Source organism: Eschrichtius robustus, chromosome 1, assembly GCF_028021215.1.
Source record: "Eschrichtius robustus isolate mEscRob2 chromosome 1, mEscRob2.pri, whole genome shotgun sequence".
NCBI lineage: Eukaryota > Metazoa > Chordata > Mammalia > Artiodactyla > Eschrichtiidae > Eschrichtius > Eschrichtius robustus.
The window spans coordinates 192,000,234-192,026,192 of record NC_090824.1 but is presented as its reverse complement, the minus strand read 5'-3'; the positions used below and the strand labels follow the sequence as shown (position 1 = coordinate 192,026,192).

The window sequence follows — 25,959 nt, the reverse complement described above, 5'->3', positions numbered from 1 at the left end:
CCTAGAAATCCATCTCTGACTCCTTCAAATACTTTCAAACAGGGTAAGGAAGCTGTTATTAAAAAATAGCTGTGTGGGGACTTCCCTGGTGGTCCAGTGGTAAAGAATCCACTGGATTACAATGCAGGGGACGCGGGTTCGATCCCTGGTCGGGGAACTAAGATCCCACATGCCACGGGGAAACTAAGCCCGTGCACCACAACTGCTGAGCCGGCGCGCCTCAACCAGAACCCGCCTGCCGCAAACTACAGAGCCCAAGCGCTCTGGAACCTGCGCCACAACTACAGAGCTCACACGCCCTAGAGCCTGTGCGCCACAACTAGAGAGAAGCCCATGCACTGCAACAAAGAGTAGCCCCTGCTCGCCGCAACTAGAGAAAGCCTGCGTGCAGCAACGAAGACCCAACGCAGCCAAAGATAAATAAATAAAAATAAAAAAAATAAAAAAAATAAAAAGCAATAGGGGAGAGGGGGAAGCTGAGGAATTTCTAACTAAAAAAGGGAATAACTTTCATTTCTGCCAACTGCCCTGTTTGATGAAAAAATATTATCTAATCCTGATTTTCTCCCTTATACAAAGGCTTGGGAGCATAACTGAAAAGAAAAACCCATTTTTATGTTTTATAAGTACATTCATCAAGTTATAGAAAAAAGATGTTAAAAGCCTATGAGGGAAGAGATCCTTTGGGAAATTTTCAGATAACTCTTCTTAAGCAGAGTCATGCAGTAGGAACCTGCTTACAGAGCACGAGCTGACAGCGCATTCTGGGTCAGAGCTACTTGCAAGAGACTCAGGTGCCCAGTTCCCCTGCCGTCTCCTCCTCAAGGTCCCCCACCTCTTAAGATGTCGGCTTCCTAATATCTACTTGTCACAAGTCTACTTGCAATTCCCCAGGTAAGATATCTGGGCACTTTCAAAAAGCAGCCACCGTCACTCAGAGCAACAACAGCCATTGCTATGGAAGATTATCCTGAATTAGTCACCTTGGCTTGTACTCGGGAATGAACAGGGAAGATGAAATGGAAACATCCCCCTTATCAGCTGGGCAGCCTGGTCCGGATCAGACTGCACTGGTACACAAATTAGGAAACACGGGTCTCTTAATTGAGAAGCAGCTTGTTTTCACTGCCCATCTGATGGAGATGAAACACCTCTACACAGAGTGGTGAGGGGTTAGTTCGCCGACAAAGGCACCAGACATAGTTTTTCTTCTCCACCAGTTTGGGCTGCAACATTAAATAGCAATTCAAATGGAACATTCTTGAAAGGTCCCGGTATAAATTAATAAGTGGCTTTTTCAGCCCACCATGTTTGGCCTCCCAGGGGAGAGCTGAAAGTGACAAGACTGCCCAGCGTGTCTGTCCGAAAGCCCTAGTCTGTCTTCACATACGTGTCAGTGGAATCAGTTCTTGTGGGCCCAGGACTTGGCTTGATTTCTTTCGTTGCCACATCTGCTTCTCCCTCCTGTAAAAGCAGAAATGAAAGGGATTTAACCTAGTATGTCTGCAAGACAAATTCCTTATCAAAAGAGAAAAAGGCAAAAGAGCAGGAATTTGGATGACACACAACCCAAGGAACCTATCAAACGTGGAAATGTGAGATGTTTAAATTCGGTCACGCAAATGTAATGGAAATTTACCCTTCCCTCAACCTGCACTCCCTGTCAGGATTATAAACATCCAGGCGAAGACGAGAAGGTCGGGTTCCTCTCATTCAGCACAGTCAACCTGACCGCCCACACAGGAAAGCTTATCTTCTTCTCTTTCTCCTTAGCAGTTCCCTTCTTCCCCACCAGGTTAAGGTCACACAGAGCTAGTGACAGTTCCACATACCTTTCCCACACAGTCCTTTAACATGCAAAATGTTAGAAATTGTTGAAGCCACGTTGAAAAGAAGGCTGTTTTCTGTGGGCAAGGCTCACAAAGCATAGGTTGGCTACTATTAGAAATCTGTATGCATCTCAGGCCACTTAGGGAACAAGAAGACTAAGACCACTTAAATGATTTGAAAGACGTTTTTGTTTTTGTTTTTTTAAAATTATTTATTTATTTATTTGGCTGCGTCGGGTGTTAGTTGCGGCATGCGGGATCTTTCGTTGCAGCGTGAGGGCTTCTCTCTAGTTGTGGCACGTGGGCTTCATTGCCCTGCAGCATGTGGGATCTTAGGTCCCTGACCAGGAATCGAACCCGCATCCCCGGCATCAGAAGGCAGATTCTTAACCACTGGACCACCAGGGAAGTCCCTTGAAAGACATTTCTATTCCAATGAGCTAGCAGAAAGATCTTCCAAAAATACAGAGATGGTTCTAGATAATTCTGTGTGTGCACACTGTTCCTAAATCTTGCGCAGTGTTTTTCTGTTCACAGAAGCAAGGCAAGAAAAACATGTTGACACTAGAAATAACTGTCACTCATCAGTGAGGGAGAATATTACGCTAACCATTCATCCTGAAGAAAGAAGCCTCATTTGGAAACTTCTGATATGCTCCTTGGGCTTCCTGAATTTTATCAGTTATCTGCAGAAGGTTAACGCTCTTTGATCAACGCTGTGTTTTCATAATCTTTGCTCATTTGCAGAAAGAGTACTCTGACATTAGTGTTCTTCCTGATTAGTATTTTACTTCGCTTGACTTCAGCCCCTATTCATCTAAAATGTATGAGGGGCGTGGGTGGTAGGGTTATTAAGAGCCATTTTGCAACTCTGTTCACCTTGTGCACAGCAAACAAATGAGAAGGTAAAGGAAGTCGCACTCGACCATTTCAGACACATCCATTAGTAAAGCTTTTCGTAAGGTGCCCCTCACCCCGCCCCACTCCCACTTACCTACAAAGTCGAGTCTTCTCTTTCAGAGACACAGGTAACCTCTCTGCCTGTATCAGACGTGTACTCTGACAAAGCTGGAGTGACTGTGTGTATGAGGGAGGATTTTCTCCTCCTGTGCCTGTCTCCTTCACCCTGTATGCAGTTTTTTTCTAGTAGCAGAGAAGGAGAGGCCCCTCTGGGCTTCACTTACCTTCTGTGCTCTTTAGCAGGACTGCCTGCATGCCAGCTGGACATAAATGCCAGTTAGATCACCCTGGCTTCAAACCCTGTTCTCGGGGGTTCCCTAGCAGCTGCTGTTAGAGGGGAGGGACAAGCCAGGGTATTCCCTGAGGGTACAACCAGAGCCGCTCTGCTCTTTCTTTTCTCCACTTCTTAGTTTTAATATACCAACGTTCTTCATAAGACTTTGTTTGAAAAGAGGGTTCTGTTATTAGTAAGTGTTTTAAAGCCTTTTGATTTTACCGCATCTGATCATAGCTCCCCTTACCTAAGTGAAATGCTGAACACAGCTTTGAGACCTGGGCTGAAAAAGTTTATGCGTGTTTTTTCTTTTTTCTTTTTAGGTCAGTCACGTAAATTTGTCAGGACATACTGGAAAAAAAAGGACTATCTCTTTGGTCATAAAAGGTAATCAGTATTTTCCATTTCAGCTATGATAGCCACAAGCATTATGTTATACATTTACGTTGACTACGCTGAAGTTTCCCCACTATCTGGCTTCCTCGTGTTGAAAGGAAATGGTGGTATTTGTAGCAACTGTCCAGGTGAGGTTTTGTAACTTGCTTAAAACAAAACCAAAACCAACACACTTACAGCCATCCTGATTTCAACAAAGGAGTCTTCGCAGCCATCTGAGTTCAGCTTGAGTTGTAATTCAGAAATGATGCCCAGCAGATCGACCTTTTCAGCTTGAAGGCGTGCCACCTGGGTCTTCAGCTGTTCCACTTCCTGTTCTGCTTCTGCCTTGGGGACCTTGGGGATGAGGAGCAAAGTGAATTAATGAATCACGCTAGGGACTTGGCCATCAAACTCGAGTGCCTCCATACCCATTGGCAAGACAGCTCTGCATTACAGTAGGATATTCTAGCTTATCCTTGGCAATTTATTTTGACATGCCAATTAAAATGGAAAAGCTTACATTATTTTATCATATGCAAATAATTGGAAGTTAAAATAACCTCATGACAAGAAAGGCTTCCTCAGCATGCTGAAATGATCTGATGCCATGAAAATAACTAACCAGACTTTGGCAATGGTAGACTTGTAAATTCTAGTCCAAAATTCCACAAAGAAATGCCACAACTCAACCTCTTGCCTTTTTTTTTCCCCCTACAAATGCATACCCACCCCTACCCTCCCCATTCTTGTCATGTCTACTCAGAAGCCAAAGCACCAAGGGCATAATGTTATAGTAATGGCAGAACACAACGAAAGGTCCACAATTCTCCCAGGTATGTAGTCTGGTTGCTACAGTACTCTATGCTCGTGTTTTAAGGTTGCTAAAAATAAGTGTGGTGAGAAATAAGAAAACTGAAAATTCAGAGGCTGGTACCAAGGGTGGAAAAATTAAATTTCGGCCTCTATAAACATTAATAATAAACATTAATATCTCCCTGAGTACTTGCTGTGTTCATCCTGTTGCAGTTACTACATATGACAAAGTCATAAGAGAAAGAGCCTGTTGACATGTGGTGTTTTTACTTGGGAGAAGGGAGAGCAGATTCTAGTCGACACTCTGCTAATCAGAGCATGTGTCACCCTGAGCAGATTCACTCAATGTCTTGGCTTCAGTTTTCTCGGCTCAGAAAGAAAGACGTGGTACCACGTGGTCTCTGTGGTCTCTTCCAGCCGTGACCTTAGCCTCTCTGATTTCCTCCCTCACTGCTCTTATGGACATGGCGCCACCAGAAACACATACACTTGAGATTATCAGAGGACTGCAACACACAGAAAATTCATACACACACACACACACACCCTATGACAGATCTCCTAAGGAATGGTAAACAGGCCCAAAGGCTTATAGTAAAACCAAAAAATTATCAGAAAGGCTTGTGCACGGACCATACACCAGCTAGTTCATGATGTATTAAGAAGAGAGGGCTTGGGCTTCCCTGGTGGCGCAGTGGTTAGGAATCCACCTGCCAATGCAGGGGACATGGGTTCGTGCCCCGGTCCAGGAAGATCCCACATGCCGCGAAGCAACTAGGCCCGTGAGCTACAACTACTGAGCCTGCGCGTCTGGAGCCTGTGCTCCGCAACGGGAGAGGCTGCGACAGTGAGAGGCCCGTGCACCGCGATGAAGAGTGGCCCCTGCTTGCCGCAACTGGAGAAAGCCCTCGCACAGAAACAAAGACCCAACACAGCCAAAAATAAATTAATTAATTAAAAAAAAAAAAAAGAAGAAGAGAGGGCTTGGTAGTAATTGGCAGCATGGAAGTGCCCCTCACACCAGTGGAATCATGCTCTGCCTTCATTTGGACCATTCTCTTGCTAGGAAACTCCCACAGGCGTTAGAAAAAAGCAACTCATTGTAAAACTGAAGGGTTAGGTCTGTAAGGAAAGGTTCGAAGCCTGTGCAGTCTCTCCTGGTAATGACTCAGACCAAAGAAATGTATATTTAAAGGCACGAAAACATAAAAGAAAATGTACTGCCTAGCCTGGTACTAGGAAGCAGGCAGGGAAGGGCAAGACTATGCTCTGTGAGGGATTTTCACATCCACCCTCTTGCCCTCCCTGAGGACACTGTGTAGAATGGACTTTTAAGGAAGGAAGTAGAGTTTTAAACAGGGGTCTGAGGACCAGGGATATAAGGCCATGACTCTAGAATCTCAGATGTCAGGTTAATTTTCTTTTTTGCAACTGTGAGGATCTCCTAATTATCCTGGGGAAATGATGGATCTGCTTATTTGGCTATAAAACACCTTGTGAGGTGACACTTTAAATTTCTCTTCATTTCACTGTTAAGGCTCTGTCCATCATCTTCCCGGACTAAACTTCCAGGGCTTATTCTCTGGATCTCAAGCCCAACTCCATTATTTGTTATGTCTTTCATCAGTTCTGAGCACTTAGCATTGATTAGCCTTCGTGACACAACAATTTCTCCGTCTTTTTCTGTGCTTGTATTGTCCTGGAAATGTGCCCAGGCTGATATGCCATTTTATAATCCAAAAACAATAGTCTATCTAATGACCTTTGCCTGGCCATCTGTAGTTAAAAGTTAAAAAGTACTCTTTAGAGATCATTATGATGTATAATTCAGTGAAAGTGGACAGAACCAGTAAAGCCTCGGCCTCACCCTAAAGATCAGAGGCAGGTTTCCAAAGGACATTCCCTGCTCCCTTCCCTTGTGCGACACAGACCACAGGAGAGGCCCTGATGGCTTGTGGGGGTGGGTGGGTGGGGAGGAGGGGCACATCCTGCAGAAGCAGCAGCAAAGATGGGCCAGCGTGAGTGAGGAAAATCTGAGGCCTTGAGAGCTTTAGTAAATCAGGAAGATGAGGGCCTAAATTAAAAAACAACTGGGCTTCCCTGGTGGCGCAGTGGTTAAGGATCCGCCTGCCAATGCAGGGGACACGGGTTCAAGCCCTGGTCCAGGAAGATCCCACATGCCGCGGAGCAACTGAGCCCGTGCGCCACAACTACTGAGCCTGCGCTCTAGAGCCCGCGAGCCACAACTACTGAGCCCGCGTGCCTAGAGCCCGTGCTCTGCAACAAGAGAAGCCACTGCAATAAGAAGCCCGTTGCACTGCCCCCGCTCGCCGCAACTAGAGGAAGCCTGCAAGCAGCAACAAAGACCCAATGCAGCCAAAAATAAATTAAATAAATAAATTTAAAAAATTTTTAAAAAACCCCCAAAAACAACAACAACAACACAAGTGGTCCAGGAGACAAACATTACAGAAGAGGCAGGGGGGCAAGGGGTGGGCCTGGGAGGTACAGTTTGGGGGGATACAGCTGATGACCAAGGGTTTTTAAGAGTCCTAAATGTCACTTTGTCCCAAGGACTCATTTCTGAGTCCTGCTTGTAGTTTGCTTCAGCTGATCCTCTGCACTGAAACAAGCTGTCCAGAGCTCCAGCTTCGGATCTCAACTTCTTCCAATACTGGGACCTTTTTGGAAAACCTACAGGCAGACTATCTCAGGCAGACAAACTGCTTCTGGAAGCTTCCTTTTTGGCTTCAAAGTGATGGGCCCCCGCAGGCTGAAGCCAGCTGTCAGCCCACATCCCCAAAGCCAAGGGAGGAAAACAAAGTGAGATATTTTCTTCCAGCAAGTAGAAAATCACCCATATATCCCAGTGATCATTTCTTCAGAGTATTCTACCTCAAAAATATTTAGACAATGAGAGGTTTCTCCCAAAGAAGTGACTTAATGCTCTTTGAACTGTAAGACAGACTGAAGCATCAGACATGATAAATCTTATCAACAATGAAACATTTCCAATACAAATACAAATTTATTAAAGCTGAATGTTTTCATCGTCCCATGAGCAGGAGTTGATGAGTAAGATCATTGATATAAACTATGATATTTTTCTGAACAACTTTTCATTCTTTAGATTATTCCATATTTCTCTTTTCCTTATTTTCTTTCCATTTTATTTCTTTGTTTGTATTCTTTACCTATTTAAGAAATTAGACATCAACAAAGTTCAAGGTAAAGTCTCAAGAAAAATCACTGATGAGGGGAGGGATAAATGAGGAGTATGGAACTGACAGATACAAACTACTTCCTGCAATAAACCATAATGGAAAAGAAAAAAATAAGGGAACAGATACAAACTACTGTACATAAAATAGATAAGCAACAAGGATTTACTGTTTAGCACATGGAACTATACTGTGTATCTTGTAATAACCTATAATGGAAAGTAAACTGAAAAAAATTTATATAACTGAATCACTTTGCTGCATACCTGAACTAACACAATATTGTAAATCAACTGAAAAAAAAAAGAAAGAAAATCACTGATATCCAAGAATTAACCCAGTGCTCCATCCTCCCTGAAGCTGTTAAGTTCTAGGTTTGGAAGAAAATGAACTGCAGATGTCCATCTAAATAAATAATACCCAGTGAGCCTTAGAATATGGGCAGAGGCTTCAAATGTGCTCTGATTTGCTTTTTCACTCACATCTTTGATACCCGTTCTCAGGTGTGAGCACACTTCTTGGGTTCTTTGGGTCAGTGGAAATGTGGCAACCCTACAGCCTCATATCACATGACATTTGTCAAAGCAGTTTTCAAAAGTAAATGTAAAACATAAAGCGAGGAATCTATTTTAGACGGAGAGAAACGACAAGGTCAATAAGTGAAAATTCTGAGTGATAGATTTTTAAAGTGTAATTCTATATCAAAGACATAAACTAACGACGAACACTTGGATGGTTCTAGGCAGAGGTCCTTCCGTACCATCTATAATGAATACAAAATATTGACTTATAACCGTAACACTCTTTTGACTATAATCAATATGGTCAAAGCTTTACCCATTTCTTTCCTTCACCAGAGATTATACATGACCCTTAAAATTGTAACCAATCTTCTCATCAAGCACGCTTCTTTCAAGATAATGCAAAGCACCCATCTAGCCTGAACCGTGAAAGGTTTTGGTCTAGAAGTCTGGTCAAGTAAGACTGCACTACAAATATGAACAGTCTGCTCACCTCGAATGACCTTTCAGTTTTCCCTTTTAGTTTTCCGACTTCTTGCTTCAGTTTTTCATTTTCAAGACTCAGCGCCGTTAGGCGCTCTTTGGCTTCTTTGCGCTGGGTCTCAAAAAAAAGGCGTTCTTCCTTCTGCTTTTCTGTCCAGGCCGAAAGCTCCTCAAATCGCCCTTTCATAGCTTGATTGTTCAGCTTCATGGCTTCTGCATGGGTGCAGAGGGAGAGTGTCACACCAGGGGACTGGACTTGGGGTCAGGAATGGAACCCGCCTGTGGACCACCTCACCACGTAGCTCTGAATCTCAAGATGCCAGGCTTGGCCTGGGCCCCAGGGTCAGCCAGAAAGACTGTGAAGCAAGAGGAGTGAGTGGTTTCCGCTTCCAGACAGGACCAGCAGGGTCTAATGTCATCTCTAGTCCTCAAGAGTCTCAAGAAAATAAAATTGATTTTATTGATTTATTATAACAAAATGCCTATTAATAACTACATAGACTGAGGTCCATCACTCCTGGATTCGAACACTGGTTCCGCCAAAAACCATGGCTGGAGATATTAGAATGCTTTCTTTTAAGGTAATATTTAGGACTAACTCTGTAATCATAGCAGCCTTTTTTTCTTTTTCCTTTTAAATGGGCTAAATGTCATTATGCCATTTCCCAGAGATGCATACTGTTCATTTTTACCTGTATCCAAAAGTAAACAATGGAAACAGCTTTAGCCTCACTCAAAGCTAATTCTGTGCTCTTTCTTCCCCCAGGAAACCAGGCGCAGAGAAAGGGACTCACCTACAAGCTATTACCAAAGGATGGCATTCCCGAAGGCCCAGGTGTCGCTCACCTTTCAGCTGATGGTTCTCAATTAGAAGCTCTCTCATCTGCTGCAGCAGCTCATGTGGGGTGAACGTGTCCAGGTTCGGGTGAGCCAGACTGGGGGGTCCATTTCCTGTGGTTTCGTTGGGGCTGTCCCCCTTGTCAGTCAGGCAGCTAACTGGCTGGTGGGACATGGCAGCACTTTCTACGGAAAAGTCACAAACCGAAAATATAACTGTTCCCCTCTGCACGGCGTCCTCACAGGTCCCACAAGCCCCTGTGCAAGTGCTAATACGTATTCTACAAGGGGCCTTCTCTCCCATTATACTTTGAACAATCTTGAGTCTCCCTTTTTAAACAAAAAAGGTGCATCCTAGCTTCAGTTTGTATGTGTATGTCTGTGTATAAGAGTGTATAAAGGGGTACAGTGAGGAGTTGGGGGATGGAGGAGGGAGAGACGGGCATGATATCATGATGATCAGGAATCCTAACGTGGGGAGTTCAAGAGGCTTTCCATATATACATCTGTAGATTTGGGCAAAGTATTATTAAATGGATTTTTCCCCAGAAAAATCTTTAAGCTCAAATCTTCCTATTTTGGGTGAATTGTATGGTATCTGAATTATATCTCAATAATTGATTGTTACAAAATCTCCATATTTTATTTCTTGCATATTTGGCTGAGAGGAAAGGGAGAACTAACGTATTTCGGATGCTTACTATGGCCTTGATCACCGCACCAGACTGTCAGTTTCCAATCCTCACTAAAATTCAACTAGACAGCTATTTTCCTGGTGACGGAGCTGAGTTCACCAGAGGCTTTATAGCTCATCCAAGGTCACTCAGTGAAGGGCACAACCGAGCATTAAGGATGATTCCAAAACCCAGCCCTGTCATACAGTGAAGGTAGCACTGAATACTTAGGCTTCCATAGTCGATACTTTTGCAAAGCATTCTAAAAGACTAAGAAAATCTTGCTTAGTTGTTGCATATTCTGAGAATATTTTAAGCATACCACTTTATTTGTCGAGGGGTCAGTGTGGCCATAAATAAGATAGACGGGTGTATCCCAACTGTACTTCTGTATGGCCTACCACCTGGGCAGACACAGAAATCAAATGCTGTGGGCAAACATTTTCCTTTTCACATTTCACAAAGATGATGATATACCTTTTCATGAGGAATTGCAGAGTTACTGCATCAGTCACTGGAAGCTGACGAGAGAGAAGTGCTCTCTGATCTATCGCTGTATAACCTCTGGGTGTGCTCTATAGATAAACATGGAAGGCGGGCCCATTCACCTCACCCAGAGTTCAGATTCCACTTCACCGATCCATCGCACACTGCCAGAAATCTTAAAGAAATAACCAAGGCTGCCGGAAGGATTTTTTCTTCTTACTTCTTAGCAATAACAGTCAATGAATTGCTTACAAACAAGTTACTAACAAATTTTCACTGCGTCCAAAGAACCTCGTCCCTGTAAGAAGTTCCCACGTGTGCTGACAGAACCTGCCACTGCCGACAGGAGGGCAGAGTACAAATGACTATCTCTCTAAGAGGCTGCAAGGGAAGCTTCAGTTACGGTTTTTGTTGTTAAGTCCCTGTGCATGTTAGGGCAGAAGCTGGGGAAACTACCATGTATTAGTGCCCGTATATTAATGCACCAAACCCTTGGGGTGCAGAGCGGTGCTTCTTTCCCACTCTGGCAGGAGGCAATCCCTAGGCTCTCTGGAGGTCTCCTGGAACTGAGAGCCTGGTGACCTGCTTTTGGTCTAAAGGACCTGTAAGGTAAGCTGGGACAAAGTGAGAGAGCGGCATGGACTTATAAATACTACCAAATGTAAAATAGCTAGTGGGAAGCAGCCGCACAGCACAGGGAGATCAGCTCGGTGCTTTGTGACCACCTAGAGGGGTGGGAGGGAGGGAGATGCAAGAGGGAGGGGATATGGGGATATATGTATGGGTATAGCTGACTCACTTTGTTACACAGCAGAAGCTAACACACCATCATAAAGCAATTATACTCCAATAAAGATGTTAAATAAATAAATAAATAAAATAAAGGACCTGTAGGAAATCAGAGACAGTGCTGCTAATGAGGGGACAGCCGGCCCCCAGCACTGTGGCCTGCGTGATTCCTCTAGAGCAGCTGGCACAGGAAAGGCATCCTCATGGAATTCTTTAATGAGGATGGCAATTCTATGAAGTGAAAAACACGGATAAAGCATTTTGAGCCTTTTGAAAGCATCTTTGTTTTACATATCCTGATTCGTTTAGAAAGAGGTACACTGCTAAAGTGTGCTATCTCTTAGCATTAAGTGACCAGAATAGACTGCTTTTGTTTTCCCCAATAAAATAATCTGGATTATTTTGCATAAAATAATTTGGATTATTTTGCATAAAATAATTTGGATTATTTTGCATAAAATAATTTGGATAAAGCCAGTTTCTGACTTTCCATAAAACTCATTTTTGCATAGAACTATGTTGGCGCTAAAATTTCATAAAAATGGGTTTTTACTAAATAACAGTGCTCCTATCTGTTTTGCAAAGAATACTAAAATTCTAAGTAATTGACAAAGATAAAATCCTTGTAAAGTGTGTCATTCACTTGTCAATATTAAATTTCCTCAGGTATTCAAGGATTAGACTATACTTTGGAGACATTTAACAGATTTGTTTTTATTTTGTTTTTATTTTTTTATTTTAAATTTTAACATCTTTATTGGAGTATAATTGCTTTACAATGGTGTGTTAGTTTCTGCTTTATAACAAAGTGATCAGTTATACATATACATATGTTCCCATATCTCTTCCCTCTTGCATCTCCCTCCCTCCCGCCCTCCCTATCCCACCCCTCTAGGTGGTCACAAAGCACAGAGCTGATCTCCCTGTGCTATGCAGTTGCTTCCCACTAGCTATCTGTTTTACGTTTGGTAGTGTATATATGTCCATGCCACTCTCTCTCTTTGTCACATCTTACCCTTCCCCCTCCCCATATCCTCAAGTCCATTCTCTAGTAGGTCTGTGTCTTTATTCCCATCTTGCCACTAGGTTCTTCATGACCTTTTTTTTCCCCTTAGATTCCATATATATGTGTTAGCATACTGTATTTGTTTTTCTCTTTCTGACTTACTTCACTCTGTATGACAGACTCTAGCTCCATCCACCTCACTACAAATACCTCCATTTTGTTTCTTTTTATGGCTGAGTAATATTCCATTGAACAGATTTGTTTTTAAAGTATCTAAAGCAGAGGGAGGGAACAGTAGGGGAAGGGGGAGGAGAGGGGAGGGGAGAGAAGGGAAGGGGGAGGGGAGAAAAGAGAGACTGTTCCTTCCAATATTTTTCCTCCTTGACTTTCCGTTACATCTCCACCAAGACTTGAGGCACAACCGTAACAGTTAAAACCGATTCTACTTATCAACTTTCTGGTTGCCCAGATTTTATAAGGACATGAGAGAAAAAAAAAACAACAGGGTTATGCTGAGGGAGACAGTAGAAAAATAAACCGGTGCCACTAACCAGACACGTGACCTTGAGAACTCATCTGACCTCTGCAATGATTTACTGACTTGCCTAGCTAATGATGATCACTATAGCTGCTTTCAGCTCAAAAGCCCTATGAAAAGTATTAAGCTTCTAGCAAGACCACAGTCCAACCCGCACTGTCCGACACGTACACCCCGGCACCCTCATGGCCATGCTGCCCTCTCTCACTAATACATACGCCCGTCCCGATTATAGGGAACTCTTCGCTACGCAGCATTGTTAGGAAAACTATTTGGTAATTCGAATGTCATAGTATATAAGAAGTTAACATAAATGCCAAACATAAGCACATAAATACTCATTAACAAAATTTTACTAAAAGCAATTTGATTTTTGGTGACTCAAAGTGCATTTTATGATTTTAGAATATTTGGGGGGCGTCATTATAAGCTATCACAGTACAGTGCGTATATGAGATGTCTACTGGTAGAATGCCAGTTACAGAAAGCTGAATTCTCTAAATGTTTAGCATCACCTTGAAATATTTTCAATTGAGAAAATGCAGAGATGTATTATAAATCCTTGCACACATCCTCAAAGGTTATGAATTAAGGAACTAAGCCATTTACTCCAAGGTTCTGTCTAATAACAGAATTTCTCATAAAAATCCAACCAATGATCAGAAATGCATCATTTCTAAGCAAAGGTGTTTTTTTTTTTTTTAACTACAGAAGGGTGAATTAATTTAGCACAGGATTTGTCAACATTTCACCAATGAGGAAAAATAGGAACCACCTGGAAGGTGGAAGATCAAAAGCAAAATCTCCTAGATTTTATTCCTGGATCTGCTATTCAAATTCCTGATTATAATTATTGTTCTTAATTCCAGAGGTCAAGTAACTATAGCAGTGACTTGACTTCGTAGGCATGAGCTTAAATCTTGTTCCTGAGTTGGCCTTAAAAATGACCCAGCTTGGGCTTCCCTGGTGGCGCAGTGGTTGAGAATCTGCCTGCTAATGCAGGGGACACGGGTTCGAGCCCTGGTCTGGGAGGATCCCACATGCCGCGGAGCGGCTGGGCCCGTGAGCCACAACTACTGAGCCTGCGCGTCTGGAGCCTGTGCCCCGCAACGGGAGGGGCCGCGATAGTGAAAGGCCCGCGCACCGCGATGAAGAGCGGTCCCCGCACGGCGATGAGGAGTGGCCCCCGCTTGCCGCAACTAGAGAAAGCCCTCGCACGAACCGAAGACCCAACACAGTCAAAAATAAATAAATAAATAAATAAATAAAGTAGCTGTAAGAGCACCCAAGCCCTTACATAAAAAAAAAAAAAAAATGACCCAGCTCAACTTATTCAATGCAGGAACGTCCTGTCCGGTTTCCATGGCAGATGGTCATACAGACCAGGCTCGAATGACTTCAATGACAGAAAAAATGAGCACATGACCTTAGCAGGCAACTGCCCATTCTATTCCAGGATGGCTCTGACTGCCAAAAAGCTGTTTTGTATCCAACAGAAATCTGCCTTACACTGACTTCTCTCCACTGGTCGTTGGACCATCAAGAATAATACAGAATAAACCCAGGTCCTTACCCTGGTGTGGCTGATTCTCCGAACCTGCTGATTAAGTATTCACAGGTTCAATCCCCACATGGATAAATGAGTTTTAAACAGTGAAAACCTATTTCCTGATCAGAGACAATTGCTGGCTATTGGCAAATTCTGGTTTGGGTTTTCAAGGGGATTTAGTAACATTCCAAGACTGCATCAACTAAACTCATCACCATCCTGGAAAAAGAACTCAAAGTACATATCCTATTAAGGGGGTAAAAGACTTACCTTTTATGCCAGAAATGGTACTCTGACTTTTGTAACGGCAAACATACAGAAAATGGAGATAGCCTTATCACCCAAGGCAGGCACCTGAGAGTTATGCTTGGTTCTTCCTATTTGCTCTTCCCCCAAGTCTAACGGGTCACCGAGTCCTGTCACTCCCACCTCCTCTCAATCCCCACCAGCTTAGGTCAGGCCCTTCTTGTCTTGTCTGGCCCACAGAGTACGGGACTTTCATCTGTTTTGTCCACTGCCATGTCCCTAGCACCTAGAACATTACCCGACATATATGGGGGTTCAACAAATACTTGCTGAATGAATTTGCATAGCTTCCTCCATGGTTGGACTCATTTCCTTCCATTGCAGCCCCACTACCTCCATGGTTTCTTTCCTAATACCAGGGCATCCCCCTGCTTAAACCCTTCCCATACAGACAGAGCTCCAGCTCCCGAGCAAGACAAACATGGCCTTTCAGAGTCTGGCCCCCACTTACCCAGAAGTATCATCTCCTGTCACCAATGCCACTCATGCCTGAGGCACATTAAAGAGCTCACAGTTCTTGGCCTTCTTTTGCTCTTCTACTCTTCCCCGAGATGCCCGGATCTGCTTTTACCCTGGCAAACCCCCACTGGACACTTCAATGTCCAGCTCGAACAGACGTCCTGTGTAAAATGACCTGTTCTTTCCTCTGAGCACACAACAGCGCTTTGTGTGTTCCACCCCCTTGGTCCTTTTATGTAAAGTACTGTGATCATACCATGCCCGTCAATCTTCCCATCAAACCTAAGTCAAGGTCTCTATTTTACTCTTCCTACAGACGGGCACACTGAGAGCAGGCTCTCGGAAAATGTCTGTTGAAATGAAATGAAGCTATAGTATGAGAGGTAAAGTCATACACTTGTAAAACACAAATCCGACATACTAGTATTACGAGTTTTTCTACAGTTCAGTGGCACTCATTTTCATATTCTTGAACTCAACTTATTTTGAAAATGAGTACCACTTTTAAACTATCACTACAAAGGTATCTGGATGTCATTGCATAACACATATTCCATTACTCAACCCACATACATAGGCCAAAGTGAAAACGAGAACTTTCAATATAATTTTTTTCTTTCTCAGTGAAACATATTTTATTTTCAAAACACAGAGTTTAATTTCTTCCTTTTCCTTTGGATTTACTATTCCATAGATTCCAAAGAACATATCACACAGTCAAGTCTCTATAAAATTCAGGAAAAGTGAGGCTTGGAGGAGAGGATACCCATGTGCCCCTACCTAAGGGTGGGGATTCCACGGGAGGGTAAAACAGCGACCAGTTCCTTTCAAGAATAACGTTTGTTTTTGTTTTTTCGGAGAGTTTAGTTGGAGCCCATCACATAATATGCAACTTGAGGTCAGTTACCAAAAAAAAAAAATACTACTTTTATAATGTTGTACACAATACATAAAGAACAACTAAAATTGGCCCAGTAGAAGAACTGGCCAATCACCCGGAAGACTCTAATTACTGTCCTCTCTACAGGCTACATTTCGACTTGTCTTGCCCAGGGCATTACGGGGCAGTCCCTGGACCGGCCTCTGCTACTGGACCTCCCCAGCCCACTCCAAACTGGGCACATCCTGGGGAGGGTGGCCAGGCCGCCTAACTCTTCTTTCCTTCCAGCAAAGAGCAAGGGTGAGGGGCTCTTCTGTTAATAGTGCGTTTGCTTAACCAGATCCCAGGCTTTTGATGTTTTAAGTTTCGGTTTTCCGTTTCATCCTTAAGCAGTGCTGTGGCATATAATTTCCATACAGCAGTCTTCCTGGTGGAGGAAGGAGGCTAGACGGAACCTGGGTTACATTTTCTCTTAGTGATGTGCACTGCTTGCAGCTTACACGATAGAAACAATCCCTTTGGGGTTCTCGGCCTCATCACGTATTCATATTCTCTATGTGTTTATTATCTATAAACACACACAAACACATACATACACACATGCCCTCCCAGACACAACGGTTTATGAAGATTCCTTTCAGCTGTTCAGTAATCCCGCCACCTTAGAGAGCGGTCACCGGTTCTTTAGTGTCCTGGGCCATCTCGTAAAGCTAGAGTAGTTTGTACGTCTTCCAAAGGTGTGTCCTTAACCCCTTCCCTTATAATGAGGAACTGGCTGTACAATCATTCCCAACCTGCGGAAGGATGTCACCCTCAGACCACCTTCATGACCTACAGAGGAAGGCACCTGCGGCCAGCCTGGAGGGTAAAAAAGGGGGAAGGGGCGCTTTGGGCTGGACGCCCCCGCTGCCCTTCCGCACCAGGTCAGGATCGCCAGGGCCCGGAAACCCTCCCAGCGAGCGCAGCCGTCCCACCCGAGGGGACACCCCACCCTCGCCACCCACGTCCCTACTGGCTCCGGGTCGCAGGGAAGGCGGCTACGGGAACCGCTTCCAGGGCGGAGAGGGAGCCCCTGCCCGCCCCCTGCCCCAGCTCACCCGGCGCCCGGGCTCCGGCCTCCCTCGGGGTCACTGCCTCCTCGGCATCGTTGCCGCTGGGAGAGGGCTCTGGACCCGGATGCAGACGCCGACCAGGGGACCGGCCGGGGGCGGGGGCGGCGGGGGCTGGAGAGCCTCTGGCGGACGCGCGGCCTCGCGACCCCACCCAGCGCTGCTCAGCTGACAGTCGCGCCAGCCTCCTCACCTCCGCCCGGGAATTTCCCGGGCCCCGCCCGCCGCAGGCCCCGCCCCAACGCCCCGCCCCTCGGCCGGCTGCGCCCCCCGCAGGCCCCGCCCCCACTCTCCGCCCTGCCTGTCTCGTGAGCCAGCCCACAGCCTCCCAGCGAGCCCCGCAGCGCTCCCAGGGTCCAGGCCCGGACGCGGGTTAATGCGGGTTGCGCCAAGGTGCCAGTGTGACTGCCCTGACGGACGGCGTTAATTAAAACACACTGTTAATTAAATGGAGTGTGAGGTGTCGGTCTTAGCCGTAGGGGGTGCCTGTAGAAGTCCAGAGCCACGGGGGCCGCTGCGCCCCACCGAAAGAGGGCGTCGGTCCCAGGCATCCTTGGGACGAGACCTCAATCTCTGTTAAAGGCTTTACATTTAGATAGAGTTAATTGAGCACGCACGGCTTTCCACCCGATTTTGCCCTTGAAATAGACCTTTAATTAAAAACACAAAGCCTGCCGGATGCTTCTGGGGCTCTTGTTCCCGGGGAACAGGCCAGCCGTTGACACTCGTAGGTTTCAGGTGCTCCAGGCAGGTGGGATTACTAGATCGATCTGGACTGTACCTGGAAGACAGAAGTATTGATCTACTGGACCGGAGGAGGGTGGTTGCCTCCAAACTAGACAGCGTGAAAAGTGAGGAAACAAGACGAGGAAGGAGGGAGAGCCGCCCTAGTTTGCATCCTAAGCACCGCGAAGAGGGATACGCAAGGACGCAGACACAAGACACACAAGGCGTCTGATCGCGAGGTCAAGGTCTCAGCGAAGCCGGTGCGGCCGGTTCTCCGGGTAACAGGCCCCTCGTGTAAGATAAAACAAATTAGGGCGGGGTCCCAGGAGGTGAGGGAGAGAGGGCCTGGGGGCAGGTTTGTGCTGAAGACTAAGAAGGACGCGTCGCAAGTGGGAAGAAACTTGATTTACGAATGAAGAGGCTGACGCTGCTCAAATCAGCGGGATGCCAAGCACGTTGTTGCTCACCCAAAAGGCTCGCTGGTTAGACGAAAACGAAAAAAAAAAAAAACCTAATCGACATAGGAAAAGGGGGACGCGCCCTCTCCTGGTATCCTGAAGGATTCAACTCCTCTATTTAGACCGCCTGCTCCAGGCCAGCTCTTCCTGCCCGACTCTTAACACCACCCAGAGATTAACCCCCTGCTCAAGGCAAAGAGGGCTAGCAAGTCAGTACCTGCCCCAGACCCAATTCTGGAGGGTCCCTCCTGGGCTTGTTAGGGGTGCCTGGGGCGAGTCAACTCTACGGGCTCACTTCCGGTATTTTAAACCATGTTAAAGGAGAGAGTAAATGAGTATTAGAGAAGCTCGGAGCAGGGAGGGGATGGGATGGGGTGGGATAGTTACGGGTGGGGGGAGGCGTCATACACAAGGCTGCCAGCAGCTGTGGAGTGAGAAGGTTGAGGGTGGGTGAGTTTCTAGTAGAGAAAGTGGTCAAGGTCGTTTTCTCCAGACCCACTTGCTCCTGAAACATTGAGCACTCCCACCACTTCTTAGCTGTGTGACCTTGGACAAGTTACCTAATCTTGATGTGCCTCATTCTCTTTATCTGTAAAATGGGGCCTCTAATACAGGTCCAAAATTCCAAAGGTCTGAGAATCCAAAGCCTTTCTCAGTTCATTTGATGGCAGAACCAGACCCAAACTGATGCAAAGTTATTTACATTATTTATTTACATCACTTAATATGATTATTTGTTTCACTGAAGCCACCTTAATTAGATTGTATGAGATCTGTTTTAGACCCTCTTGGGGAGTTATATTATGTAAATTACATGCACCTTATTACCCTCCTGAAATCCAAAAAATTCTGAGTTCTGAAATAGAGCTCACACCAAAGGCTTTAAGTAAAGGATTTGGATATACAGAGCTTACTGCCTAAGGTCACTGTGATGATTAAGGGATAATACATGTAAAACACTCAGAACAATGCCTGATGCACAATGTTAGTTGCTATTCTTACTGCTAGTGTTAGAACCAACTCTGGGGACTTCCCTGGTGGCACAGTGGTTAAGAGTCCGCCTGCCAATTCAGGGGACACAGGTTCAAGCCCTGGTCCAGGAAGATCCCATAAGCCAGTGCGCCACGACTACCGAGCCCGTGCTCTAGAGCCCGCGAGCCACAACTACTGAAGCCCGCAGGCCAGCCTGTGCTCCGCAACAAGAGAAGCCACCACGAGGAGAAGCCTGCGCACTGCAACAAAGACCCAACGCAGCCCAAAATAAATAAATTTAAAAAATAAAGTAAAACAAAAGAACCAACTCTGTTTCTTAGCCTGAATAGTCCAGCGGGGTGCCTCCTTCCTCTCTCACACTTCCATGAGTAGATAGAGTCTAAGTGCAGCTAAGAAAACTGAAATTATGACATGCTTTCCGCTGTTCACTGATGTGGTTTTGCGGTAGGTGAATGCAAAGCAGTGTGGTAGGCTATTTAGTGAGATACTCATTTGTTTCATGCTTTCTGTGCCCCTCCCTACCCACCCCCTTTGTTTGGAGAATACAGCTAATCCCTTTGTGTTTCCTATCACAAGGGTATTTGCAAGATTCTTGGAAGACCAACCTTTCTTCTTGTCTCTTGAGAAAGCCCAATCATCACCTACCCCAGGTGTCCTGGAGAGAGAGAGCAGAGAACCCAGGTGGGGTGGGGGGCTTTCACAGCATTTGGGGGAGTGGGAGGGGGGTGGAGGTTGGTGGTCTCCTGAGCATCAAGGACTCAAGCCTCAGCCCCTGCAGCACCAGGACACATGGCCAGCCCTTGGAGTGACACAGCTATATGAGACGTCTATTGGACCTTGGGGACTTGGCCTCACAGCTTCTGCAGATTCTGGAATGCTGGCTTGTCATTGGAAATAACAGAGCAACCTGCCCTCTCCTTAGAAGAAGCTCTATGGTAGATGGTGAGGATACCAGCATCAGTGGGCTGATCAACTTAACCGGCCGAAGAATAAATGGCCCGAACTCCAGTGGATGCCAAAAGCCCTCCTGGATTTTTCCATGACCCCAGGGAAGGAGAGCCTCCACTCAAGGCCTCAGTGATGCTCAAGAGTGGATTTCCCTACACTCCTACAGGGCAAGGGCTGGGTGGGCAGAAAGTAAAGATATGTAACATATTTATGCATATCTGAGCTACTGGTAGAAAAATATACACACTTGGGACACCAGATCCAAAGACTACCTAAACTATGATCTACCTATACTATGACTCCATATATATGAAATGCCTAGAAAAGGAAAGCATAGACGGAAAGCAGACTTGTGGTTGCCTGGGGCTGGGAGTGGCTTGGACTGCTAATGAGCTCGCGGGAATTTTGGGGGATTGAGGAAAATATTCTAAAACTGGTTGGTAATGAGGATTGCACAACTCTATCAGCATAAAGATTATTGAATTGTACACTTACAATGGGTGAGTTTTAAGGTATGTAAATCATATCTCAGTACAGCTGCAAAAACAACACCGAGGGAATTCCCTGGCGGTCCAGTGATTAGGACTCCACGCTTTCACTGCTGAGGGCATGGGTTCGATCCCTGGTCAGGGAACTAAGATCCCACAGGCTGCGTGGCGCGGCCTGCCCACCCCCCCAAAAAAACAAAAGAACAACAACAACAACACAAAAAACCGCCAAAAATAATACCAGAAGTAAATCATCATGCTATCCGGTAAAGGGTATGCCCCTTCTTCTGTTGGGCCAGCAGTGAAGTGGCTGTGTCAGTCATCTGCTCTGTAGCTGAGCTGGGTCTGGGCTTCGTTTGAGCTTTAGTTAGATCCAGTTCACAATTGGCTCCAAATATTCTGAGGATGGCTTCCTCAAAAAGAGTTCAACAGAATTACCATATAACCCAGCAATTCTACTCCTAGGTGTACACCCCGAAGAACTGGAAACAGGGACTCAGGCAAGTGCATGTAAATGCCTCTAATAGGTCGCTTCCCTCTTACTGATACCTGGCATTGCAGCGACTCCCTGGATGAGGAGTAAGGCTTCTGTCAGAGCCAGGCTCTGGGATTAGGGGCTAATCTGTTGCCAATTTAGCAGCAGCCTCAGACAAGTATCTGGAGTCCCAGGAACAATGCCTCCACTTTGAGAAAAGCCGGAGCAAGTGTGTGTGTGTTTGTGTGTGCGTGTGTATGTGGTCTCTACTTCCTTCCTCTCCTTTGCCCCCCAGCTCTAGACCTTGGAACAGTAAACTCATTGGGAAGAAGCTGGGTGTTTATCTTTTAGGTGATCTTCAGTCCTCTGTGAACACTGAATAAGAAGACCACAATAATACTACTACTTCCTACTTCTTCCCATTGTGTAAACACAGAAGCTGTCATACTCCCTGCTACCTTTTCCATCAAGTCAAAGTAGAGCATGGAGGAACATTAAATTCTTGTTTCTTGATGTGGCACATATATACAATGGAATATTACTCAGCCATAAAAAGAAATGAAATTGAGTTATCTGTAGTGAGGTGGATGGACCTAGAGTCTGTCATACAGAGTGAAGTAAGTCAGAAAGAGAAAAACAAATACCATATGCTAACACATATATATGGAATCTAAAAAAAAAAAAAAAGGTTATGAAGAACCTAAGGGCAGGACAGGAATAAAGACGCAGACATAGAGAATGGACTTGAGGACATGGGGAGGGGGAAGGGTAAGCTGGGACAAAGTGAGAGAGTGACATGGACTTATATATACTAGCAAATGTAAAATACATAGCTAGTGGGAAGCAGCCGCAGAGCACAGGGAGATCAGCTCGGTGCTTCGTGATCACCTAGAGGGGTGGGACAGGGAGGGTGGGAGGGAGGGAGACGCAAGAGGGAGGAGATACGGGGATATATGTATATTTATAGCTGACTCACTTTGTTATACAGCAGAAACTAACACAACATTGTAAAGCAATTATACTCCAATAAAGATGTTTTTAAAAAAAATCTTGTTTCTTTGTTTTACTTTAAAAGTGTTAAGAGTTCCTGGAGCAAAATTTTCTGTTGAAGTATTAATTAGCCAGCGCCCGTTGATTTGGGAAAATAATCACAGTGAGACACCACAATTCTTCGTCATGGTCTGAAAAGCATTGCCATTCTCTTCTTTGTGTGCCTGAGGAGTGAGAAATGGCCTTGGTGTCTCACTTTCTACACAGTTTCTTGCTTCTGATTAAATAATTCATCTGTCAGTGTTGAAGGACATGATTTCTCTTTTTCTCATCTCCCTGATTCTTCCAAAATGAGATGTCTCACTTCTCAGAAGTGCATGGGGGAATGGGGGGACACAGGCCTGGGTGTCAGACTATATATTTTATATATCTTATATATTTATGTATATTATTATATATGTTATATATCATATTATATTTATATTATATAATTATACTTTATATATCAATATTATATATTATGCCCTATTAATATATAATTATATTATATGTTATATATTGTATAATATATTTATATTATATATCATATTTATATGATATAATTATGTATTATATATAATTTTATTTTGATTTTACAGTTTGAAATACATATATATATATCGAGAGAGAGAGAGAGAGAGAGGAAGAGAGAGAAAGATTGATTTATTATGAAAAATTGGCTCATATGATCATGGAGGCTGCCATTGGCCAGCTTGAGAGGCAGGATTAGGTGTGATGGAGAGCTGAAGCTGTGGTCCCAGGCCAAAAGCTGGCAGGCTTGAGACCCATGAAGTCGATGTTTCAGTTTGAACCTGAAGGCAGGAAAAATCTGATGTCCCAGCTCAAGGCAGCCAAACAGGAAGAATTTCCTCTTATTTGGGGGAGAGTCAGCCTCCAGTTCTATTCAGGCCTTCAACTGATTGGATGAGGCCCACCCACATTAGGGAGAACAATCTGCTTTATTCAGCCTTATCAATTTAAATTTTAAAGCCTTATCAATTTAAATTTTGGATCACCTGATCCAAAAACTCCTTTATGGAAATACCCAGAATAATGTTTTTCCAAATGTCTGGGTCCCCCATGGCCCATTCAAGTTGACACATAAAATTAACCATTGTACTTCTATAGACCCTGACTTAAGGCATGGCTAGTTAAATTATCAGAAGTGATTTTGCCATTTGAAAAGTTACAAGTCCCCTGTTTTCATGAGAAAATGTATTCATATATGGCTTTCAAATAGACTATTGTAAACCTGGATACAAAACCTTAGCTGGATTGCCCATGACCTTTTGTCCCACAAAACCTCAGGGTTCCCGCCACCAGACTACGTTACCCCTTTTCTGCTTTTGTGGACAGAATTCCCATTTCCCTTGTCACAGACCAATAGACAGTTATTAGATTATAGACATAATGCCCTGATGAGCCGTAATACAGCTTTCTCTGGGGCTGGTCCCCTCCGATCTTCACAACTGGATGCCAGGAGCATACCTCTTTCTTTCCCAAGGTCCATGGTTCAATTCTCCAGCTGATATAGCTTTAAATTTTGCAACCGGTGCAGATGCAGTTGCGTGAGGGGTTTTTTGCTTTTCGCCGTGTGTGGAGCAGAGCTTGTTCCTCTCCTGCTCAGCCGTGCAGGTTGAATTGACCAAAGCTATGGTTACGGAGAAGCCTAGTTCCCTGCTGGTCAGGTGGGAATTTGTGAGGCAGTATTACACACTGCTGAACCAGGCCGCAGACATACTACACAGACTTTATGGAAAGAACTCTTCTTATGTCCATGGGGGATTGGCTTCAAATGGAAAGCCAGCAGATGCGGTCTATGGACAGAAAGAAATCCATAGGAACGTGATGTCACAAAACTTCACGAATTGCCACACTAAGATCCGTCATGTCGATACTCAAGCCACTCTGAATGACGGTGTGGTGGTCCAGGTGATGGGCTTGCTCTCTAATAACAACCAGGCTTTGAGGACATTCATGAGACCTTTGTCCTTGCTCCTGAGGGCTCTGCTGCAAATAAGTTTTATGTTCACAATGATATCTTCAGATACCAAGATGAGGTCTTTGGTGGCTTTGTCACTGAGCCTCAGGAAGAATCTGAAGAAGAAGCAGAGGAACCTGAAGAAAGACAGCAGACACCTGAGGTGGTACCTGATGATTCTGGAACTTTCTATGATCAAACTGTCAGCAATGACTTAGAAGAACATTTAGAAGAACCTGTTGCTGAACCAGAGCCTGATCCTGAGCCAGAACCGGAGCAAGAACCTGCGTCTGTAGTCCAAGAGGAAATGTCTGAGCGTATTGGAAGAAACTGCTCCTGAGGATGTTCAGAAGAGTTCTTCTCCAGCGCCTGCAGACATAGCCCAGGCAGTGCAAGAGGACTTGAGAGCCTTTTCTTGGGCCACTGTGACCAGTAAGAAGAACCTTCCTCCCAGTGGAGCTGTTCCAGTTACTGGGATACCACCTCACGTTGTTAAACTACCAGCTTCACAGCCTCGTCCGGAGTCTAAGCCTGAATCTCAGATTCCACCGCAGAGGCCTCAGAGGGATCAAAGGGTGCGAGAACAGCGAATAAATGCTCCTGCCCAGAGGGGACCTGGAGCAGTCCGTGAGGCTGGTGAGCAAGGTGATGCTGAACCCCGAAGAATCGGGAGACACCCTGACAGTCACCAGCTCTTTATTGGCAACCTGCCTCATGAGGTGGAAAAATTAGAGCTTAAAGATGTTTTTCAAAGTTATGGGAATGTGGTGGAGCTGCGTATTAAGAGCGGTGGGAAATTACCCAGTTTTGAGTTCTTTGTGTTTGATGATTCTGAGCCCATTCAGAAGGTGCCTCGCAACAGGCCCATTATGTTCAGAGGTGAGGTCCGCCTGAATGTGGAAGAAAAGAAGACTCGAGCCGCCCGAGAAGGGGACCGCCGAGATAACCGCCTGCGGGGACCTGGAGGCCCTCAAGGCGGGCTGGGTGGTGGGATGAGAGGGCCCCCCGCGGAGGCATGGTGCAGAAACCAGGATTTGGAGTGGGAAGGGGCAGTGCTCCAAGGCAATGAATGGCTCTTCACCGATCTTCAGGCAGCAGTACAAACCCTAGCTCCCACAGAAGGGTGAATTTCTTCAGCCAACTTTTGGTATCTTGGAATCTGATCCTAGTGTATCATAAACTGCTTAAGTTTGTACAATTTTACTTTTTGTGTTAATGGTGTGTGCTCCTTCCTCCCCCTCCACCCCGCACCTTTTAGTCCTTCACTTCCAGTTTTGTGGGATGATATTTTAGGAAAAACGGATTTTTAGAGAAGAAGAAAAAAAAAAGACTGCATTTCCTTGCTTTATTTGCATATACAGACTGGATTTTATTTTTAACAGTTTCCCCAAAGGAATGTGTCTTGCTTATTACTGACATTTGGTGTGTTTTATTCATTGGAATATTTCTTTTTTTTAAAATTTTATTTATTTTACTTATTTATTTTTGGCTGCATTGGGTCTTCGTTGCTGTGTGCGGGCTTTCTCTAGTTGTGTCGACGGGCTTCTCATTGCGGTGGCTTCTCTTGTTGTGGAGCATGGGCTCTAGGCGTGCAGGCTTCAGTAGTTGTGGTGCATGGGCTCAGTAGCTGTGGCTTGCGGGACCTAGAGAGCAGGCTCAGTAGTTGTAGCGCCCGGGCCTAGCTGCTCTGCAGCATGCGGGATCTTCCCGGACCAGGGCTTGAACCCGTGTCCCCTGCATTGGCAGGCG

At 45.1% G+C, this 25,959-nt stretch overlaps 1 protein-coding gene and 1 pseudogene across 3 annotated transcripts in view; one reads left to right on the top strand and one right to left on the bottom strand.

Moving 5' to 3' along the window:
• Window positions 1–17,319, bottom strand: part of OPTN (optineurin) — a 42,434-nt gene extending 25,115 nt beyond the window's left edge. For all 3 annotated transcript variants that reach the window (XR_011076041.1, XM_068561531.1, XM_068561542.1), the window contains exons 1-5: window positions 17,101–17,319; window positions 9,326–9,502; window positions 8,490–8,692; window positions 3,637–3,795; window positions 1,391–1,464 (exon numbers count right to left, since the gene is read on the bottom strand). Coding sequence is in view for 2 of the 3 variants with exons in the window: in XM_068561531.1 (XP_068417632.1) it covers window positions 1,391–1,464; window positions 3,637–3,795; window positions 8,490–8,692; window positions 9,326–9,491 (602 nt within the window). In the remaining variant the exon portion in view is untranslated. The remainder of the gene's footprint in view (window positions 1–1,390; window positions 1,465–3,636; window positions 3,796–8,489; window positions 8,693–9,325; window positions 9,503–17,100) is intronic.
• Window positions 17,320–23,882: 6,563 nt separating this feature from the next.
• LOC137761817 (ras GTPase-activating protein-binding protein 1 pseudogene) lies at window positions 23,883–25,279 on the top strand (annotated as a pseudogene).
• Window positions 25,280–25,959: the final 680 nt, after the last annotated feature.